The sequence below is a fragment of the Penaeus chinensis genome, chromosome 28, assembly GCF_019202785.1.
Source record: "Penaeus chinensis breed Huanghai No. 1 chromosome 28, ASM1920278v2, whole genome shotgun sequence".
Lineage (NCBI taxonomy): Eukaryota > Metazoa > Arthropoda > Malacostraca > Decapoda > Penaeidae > Penaeus > Penaeus chinensis.
In genome coordinates, this window is record NC_061846.1 from 10,825,659 (window position 1) to 10,833,698 (window position 8,040).

General features: G+C 42.8%; 1 protein-coding gene across 1 annotated transcript; it reads left to right on the forward strand.

Annotated features, from left to right (window-relative positions):
* Window positions 1–2,970: 2,970 nt before the first annotated feature.
* On the forward strand, window positions 2,971–3,786 carry LOC125039969. The gene has a single exon (XM_047634374.1). It carries the CDS (start codon window positions 2,971–2,973, stop codon window positions 3,784–3,786), a length of 816 nt encoding a protein of 271 aa, XP_047490330.1.
* The last annotated feature ends 4,254 nt before the right edge of the window (window positions 3,787–8,040 follow it).

Genomic DNA, 8,040 nt, shown 5'->3' on the forward strand with positions numbered 1-8,040 from the left:
CAGTGGCTAATAACCCGCTTGTCAACCCCTGTTTTAACCCCGAAAAGGAACAAAGCAAATATATTTTATATCTGGACTTTAACAGCCTATACGCAACAGTGATGTCTGAAAAACTTCCCTATGGAAATATTCGGAAACTGTCTGCTGCTGAGAAAAGGGAGTTTGTGGCAAGGGGTTTGTCTAACCACGACGAAAGCGGGAATATTGGTCACTGGGCCGAAGTCGATTTGCGTGTGCCGGATGAAGTAGCGAGAAGAACCGACGAGCTTCCTCTTCTTATCCACCACATGGAGATAAGAAACCAAGACCTCTCTCCGTACAACAAAGAGCTTCTAAAGTCACAAAACAAACGTGTTCCTCCAAAGAACAAAAAGTTGGTAGCATCACACCTTCCTCAAGAGAAATACCTCGTTCTGCTGAAACATCTACAACTGTTAATTCAATTAGGAGCTGTAGTAGACCAAGTTCACGAGGTATACGAATTCTCGCAGAATAACTACCTTCAGCCGTTTATCCACGAAAACATCAAAGCCCGTCACGAAGCAACCGATAAAGCACAGCAGCTGTGTTTTAAAACCGTTTCTAACAGTGTGTTTGGCAGATGTTTAATGAACCCGTTGAAGAGAGTAGAAAAGGCCAGCATGGTGTGCAAGACCTCAACATTTCTGAAAAAGATACGAGACCCTCTATTTAAAAGGCTCATCCCCCTCGCCCCAAACCGTGTTATAACAATTTCAAGGGCAAAGACAGTGGGTATGAACTACCCACAATATGTTGGATTTACCATCTTGGAACTGGCTAAATACAAACTATACAACTTCTTTTATAATGTGTTAAAGCCTATCTATGGAGAGAGGGTAAAGCTCTGTTACTCTGATACAGACAGCTACATTCTCTCCGTGGAGACCGATAACATCTATGAAGATTTTTCATCAGGTCCTCTAAACGAGTGGCTCGACACTTCCAATTTTAGCCAGGACCATCCCTTGTACAATAATACGGTTAAGGGGAAACTCGGACTATTAAAATCCGAGACGGGGGAAATTCCCATCAAAGAGGTTATATGTTTGAAACCAAAGACATATTCTTTGCTTCTAAATAATAACCAATCTACCTCAGGTACGAAGGGAATCTGCCGATCTGAAAAGAGAAATCTCAAACATGAAAGATTTCGCGGTATTCTTCACCAAAAAGAGATCCACACCTTCACTCAGGTTAGTATTACTAACGTTAAGGGTCAAATGACAACCACGTCAACCAAAAAACGCGGTTTGTCATTGTACGACGACAAGCGTTGGTATATCAACACCTATAAATCGCTGGCATACGGTCATCCAGATATTAAACATCTGCCTAAGGAAAGGGAAAGTGAAAACGAGGAAGAGGAGGAGGAGGAGGAGGGAACGGCGGGTGTGGTCGACGGGCATGCGGAAGAGGGTGAGGAGGAGGAGGAGGAGGAGGAGGAGGAGGAGGAGGAGGAGGAGGAGGAGGAGGAGGAGGAGGAGGAGGAGGAGGAGGAGGAGGAGGAGGAGGTGGCGGTGGAACCACCAACGAGCGGGCGATCAAACAACTTATGGAGGAGACGACAGCATCTTCTTTCCGAATATTTTCCGAGTCTTGGTCGTGCTAACGCCAGAGCTCAACAACAACAACAACAACAACAACAACAACAACGATGTCGACGACGACCACGACAAGAAAGTAAATCCAAACCGGCAACTCGCAAACGGAGGAAAACAATGGCGGGGAACCCATTCATCCTCTGCGAAGCGCGGGAAAACAATGACGACAGCGACGATGACGACGATGTAATATAAATTGTTAATGTAGTTATGTATATTTTGTTATGTATTATTATTAAGAATGAACTTCTATTTCAATGTATGTAGTTATTTATTTTCGAGTTTGCATAATGTTATGAATAAAAGAACTCATACCGGTAATCTACACGGCAGTTTTATATAAGACCTTCTCCATGGAACACGTGTCCCCCTATCCCTGCTTTAAGGGTGACATGCTCAACCTCTTTGCACACCCTGCAAGGTTGATAATTGCAGGTGTCACCAATTCCGGCAAGACATACTTAACCACAAAAATTGTTGTGCACTATGAGAAACAATTTGATCATATAATTCTGTGTGGGAGTGAATCCCATCCTCTTGAAAAGGAAACCTCTCTTTCTGGAAAACTCATTGTTAGTAAAGATATTATAGACCCAACCGAACACAAGACAAACCCGAACGATCGCATTTTATATATACTGGACGATTGTTTTATAGAAGCAGCTAACAACCAAACAGTGAGTAATGCATTCACAAAGGGTCGGCACGAAAACGTTTCAGTTATACTGGTTGTTCAAAACGTGTTTATGAATGGGAAACACAGCCGAAACATTTCGCTAAACACCTCTCATTTTATTTTATTAAAAAAAAGGGATCTCGGTCAAATTGAATGTCTGGGCAGACAGATTTATGGTAAGAGCGATGCCAAGCGATTTCTAGACTTGTATAAAAGGACTGTTCTTTCAAGACCTCGCAGCTATTTACTGGTAGACCTCGGGTGTGAAACTCCTGAAAAGCTTCAGTTTCGCAGTAATATCCTCTGCGAATATTCTCCATATCAAATTGTGTACCAATGGTAATCAACAACAATTCGAAGCAAGTCCTAAAGGACTTGTATGAAGACTATAAACAACCCTATGGTCTGGGTAGCATACAAACGCTTTTAAATACCGCACGAGCGCGTCTGGGAAAGAATAATATTACACTGTCAGACGTGAAAGAATATTTATCAACTCAACGTGTGTATACACTTCACAGACAAACGCGCAAAAAAATTCCAAGACGCCAAACAATGGCTACGCGCCCTCGCAAAATTTTAACATGTGATCTGGCAGATATGCGTAATTTATCAAAACAAAACGATAAGACCGCATATTTGTTGGTTTGCGTGGACGTGTTTAGTCGTTACATGCAAGTAAGAACGTTAAGAAGTAAAAATAAAACAGAAGTAGAGCAGGCACTGCGATCTGTATTGAATACCGACGATGCTAGAGGCTTAACTCGCCTGTTCACCGACGCAGGACGTGAATTTGTAAATAATGCAGTGAATGCATTACTCCGCGAACGAAATATGCGTTGGTATACAACACACTCTAAAGAAATAAAGGCAAGCATTGCCGAAAGACATATAAGAACCCTTAAAGGACTCATTTATAAATACCTAACCCTTAAAAATACACTGCGATATGTCGATGCACTTCAGGACATCGTATTGGCCTACAACGGGCGCGCTCACGCGGGTTTGAAAGGTGCAACACCTACGGAGGTGCATCGCCATTATACATCGACTCAGTGGCAACGTCTCTTCCGGCAAATGTACTCCCCTTCGCTAACCGGAACTATAAAAAAAGGACGTTCATCAGCAGACAATCAGAAGCTAAAAGTAGGGGTTACCGTGCGCATCTCCGCACGTTCCCGCACCGACGTATTTCGCAAAGGTTACGAAACACAAAATACGGAGGAGATATTTAAAATCCGACAGATTGATCGCCGACAAAACTTAATCGGGTATTATCTTGAAGATCTGAGCGGTGAAGCGATACAAGGTTTGTTTTACCGCGAAGAGCTCATTCCTACTGCGCTGCCAAGCTCTTATCCATATAAGATTTTATCATCGCGTTGGAACAAAAGCAAGAAGCAAAGAGAGTATCTCGTTCACTGGATCGGTTATCCAGACAAATTTAACTCTTACATTACAGCTGATGATATGCACCCTGAACCATGACCAAGCAGTCCCTCGCGTCGCGACACATCGATGTGTTAAAACTTATTTGTTCGTTGAAGCCAAAACGACGCTCTGACTTTATATTGCAATTAAATAAAGAACAAATTGGTTGCATAGCTGAAGTGTTTTCAAACTTTTTAAAGAAAAACCTAACAACAGAGAGGAATATAATAAAAAAGCTAAAGAGATATCGAGAGGCAATTAAGTCAGTATCCCTTAAACGAACATCGGTTAAAAATAAAAAGAAAATTCTCTCATCGCGTACAGGTGGGAATATTCTCTCTCTGCTCCTTCCGCTCGCTGTAAACGCATTCTCCGCCCTAATTTAACACTAAGAAAATGAAAGAATTTTGTCTGGTTCCAAAGTCTGTAGTTGACCGTCATCTAACATCTGCGAAATCTTCTGAACGCATTACTATTAATGATAGTGATGCTGGTGATGACAGTAAAGTCTTATCAGAAACATTTTCGATTATGAAGAAAAAGAAGTCAGTGCCCAAGAAGACGCTAGTAAGAGACATACACGCGAAAGAAAGTAAAAGCACACCCTGCGGCGGTGGTTGCGGCGCGGGCGGGCGCGGCGGTGGCGGCGGCGGCGGCGGCGGAGGAGGCGGAAGCGGGGGCGGGGGCGGTCAAGGTTACCCGCGCGTGGGAAAATCAGTGAAGATCTCACGCTGCCCTTCCAGGAAGAAAGATAAGCATTGCATCAGCAAAGGTTGTCATGACACAACGGCTGTACCTCTTCCATCTGCGTTTCTGCGCAGATTGTCTGCCAAGAGCGTTGAAACTAAATTGTCAAATCCTTTGTTAGAACACTTGATGGGTATCTTCTTCAAAGCTTCTCAGCAGGATTATGCTAAATCTCTCTTGGAGTTTTATCGGCATCATCCTCAGATACGTTGGGACGAGCTCGGGCAGATACAAGCACCATTTTCGGGGTTGAATATACTCGATGTTATTAAGTATATGATAGCTTCGTCGTCCTCGTTTTCTCTCAGAGAAAGGAATTATTAAGATTATTACACAACTTTGCCCCAATACCTCTCGAGTATGTGCGTAATCCAACTGCCAGACGATTTCTCGCGGGAGGAACCCATAAAGCAGGTGGGAACATGAAACTAGCACCTGCGGTTGTCTTGAAACCCGTACAGAAAAAGATGCGTTGGAACCCTTATTAATGCTCCTGAATAAAACACCGAGGTCTTTCAGCACATGTATTAGTTTTTGGTTATCAGGTGTGCAACCATGAGCGAAAGCGACGAATTTACTAGTGTCGCATCTTCGCGGAACAGCGGTAGTAACAGCTGTGTAACCAACACATGTGACAATGATGCTTCTTCGCGATCACTCGCTGATGAACTGCGAAAGGAAGTGATACGCTTTTACCGCGCGCAGTATAAACATGATATCATCTCATCGTTGTGGGACACATATCAAGCCTTTCTTGCTAATCAGTTGGAACAAGCTTATCAACAAGAAGCCGATGAAGTAATGGAAGACCTGGCCCGTGCATCGCAAGAAGAAACAATTCGCACCATCGCCAAATATCGTAAACTTGCTAGTCTATACAATTGTTTAAAACTTACGAGTGCTAATATTTAATAAAAAGTAAAGTCATCAATATTGGCAGATTAAGATTATTTGGAGAATATGTAACACATAAGTAAGACAAAAAAAGGATCACGTCCAGCTCCTCAGAAAAGGCAACTGTCAGCACACAGAACTTAACTTCTCTCGGTTTCGGGGGGCGTGGCCGCTTCACGGCGTCCCAGCTCACACAGGGGTAGTAACACACAGGGTATCTGGTCCAGACTGAGTATATCTCGCGCCGTTTTTTGCGGTATTTACAGTGTTCGTGACGTCATGAACTACGTCACGAACTATACATCTTTTATATTTATAAAACTGTAGATTTTACCCTACAGGTTAAAATACATGTTTTTACAGTGTAAGAAGAAAAGATTAAAAATAACCCCAAGTTAAAATGAAATTTAAAATATCGAACAAAAAGATCAAGTAAAAGTTGACGAGTGTAAAATACTTGAAAGATTAGATAATAATGAAAATGAAATCGGCAATCTATCGGTTTTGAAATGGGATACCGACTGGTGACCAGGTTACGCAGGTAAAAACATGTACGAACAGGTAGAGAGGGGGGAGGGGGTGAAACAGTGGTATAAAGAGAGGGCTGAGGTGCAGTGAGGATGCACAAAACAGCCAGACATCGCAGCGGTTGTACACGAAATGGATCCGAGGACGAAAACATACGCCGAACGACCTACGAAGATGGAAGAGAAAATACGCAACATTCTGGACGTCCACCCCGTGACATCAACAGGCGTGAACAACACAGGTGAACAGCCTCCCGACTTTCTATATCCTCTCAGTTTTCGCGAGGGCAACGTTCTCCATCCTGTGCTGAGTCAGAAAACTGCAGTTTGTGTTATAGCTAATGCATGTGGGAAGACTGCATATGCTACTTCAGGTGTGTTAGAAAGAGAGTATGCGCATGCGGATCTCTATAGATGTCGACGGCGAATGTTCTCTACCTCAAGAGCAATTACGGCTGATCGATGTCTAACGGGAACCGTTAGCGTGAGACAAAGCGATTGTGGGCCTACTATCGTTTACCTCATCGCTCATTTCGGACCTGGGAAACCGTTGGAACATAATGAGATTGCCATGAAACAATTAAGATCTAGTACAGACAGGCATTACGTCACCGGATTGTCAAGTGATAAGTCAGATAATCGACAGAGAAAGCTCGGAGAGTGTCTCAACTATTTGTTTACACAGCTTGGTGATATGGGCATTAATGAGATTTTATTCCCTGTTGAAGAAGAAGGAGGCAGTTGGAGTCCATCATATGTTGTTCCCATCCAAAATTTTGCCGCTCGATGTATGCCTTTAAAAATTCCCGTTGTGTTATTAAATCAGAAATCGCGCGTTCAACCACGACCTGACATCTGTTCTGCCAAGGATGAAGAAGATGATGGCGGGTATCGTACGCGCAGCGAAGGTGATGAAGATGAGGATGACAGCGATGGTGACAACACCGGAATCGTTCGCAGGAAGAGGTGGACACCTGCAGATGAGAGGACGGTGAAGCGGCAGAAGGCGGAAGACGATGATCAATAATATTTTTCCCACATTGTCTGTTATTTGTTATGTGCTGTCTTGTTGTATTTTGTCATAAATAAAAACTAAGTTGAATGTATTTCTGCTTTTATTAACATCCTCGCCTTTCTTATATAAATGAAATATGTGTAAAGGAGCTCACAGTCTGTTCTCAACCACCACCATGGAGACAGATAACCAATACATTTACATTACGAGCAATGCTTCGAAAAATGTGTTTCCGCATAATACTTCACACGCATTTGAAAATGTTAAACCTCCGTTAATGTTAAATCCTTCTTTGGATTATGAGGTTGCACTGATTAATTTTTTGCACCCCAAAAACTATTACAGCATCCAGGCAAATGATAGCGATTTTGCTATTCAACTTGTTTATGTATGTGATAAAGAACCACATGCTGTCGAACGAAACATTTTTAAATATGTTCCGAAATTTAACATGTTAGGCCAGATGAAAGGCGAGCAAGCAATGCTTGGTTTGATAAATGATGACATTTTAAACCAGATAGAGGAGACACTGGGTAGGGATGCAGTTAAGAAATATATGCCTAATGGAAGGCTGTTTGTCTATGACCTGGATATTGACCGCTGTCGGCTGGATACGACATACCACACAGAGGGAGGGAGCAACGCCGTGCGCTGCCACCCCGATGTGGGAATTCGTTTTTCACGTCGCATGGCTCACTTGTTGGGATTTGATGCAAGCAGGGTTTATCGCTATTATGTACCACATCTGACGTCCTCTCATGAAAAATGGAATTTATACAATGATAATATAAGCACGAGATCACCGAGAACAGATGGTGGTGTGGATTTCATTTATATATATTCGGATATTGTTGTTCCTTGTCGATTTGCTGGGCAGCAGGTTAATATTCTTGATGCTTTCGCTTGGCAGGGATTGAGCACGAAGGGATGTACACATGTGATCTATAAACAACTTTTAAACAAGGCTCTACATTCAGTGGGTGTGTGCATTCCGGATCAGAACGGATATCCTTTAATTTTCGAGGAAGGTCATTCTGTTACGCTTATATTACACATTAGACCTCGCTAAGCCATGCATATATAAACACCGCACGTTCGCGTTTTTGCTTATTCTACTACGGAACGTCG

What these genes read in the sequence shown, in the direction of transcription:
- LOC125039969 (XM_047634374.1), top strand. Translation starts at nt 2,971, where the DNA reads ATGCAAGTAAGAACGTTAAGAAGTAAAAATAAAACAGAAGTAGAGCAG.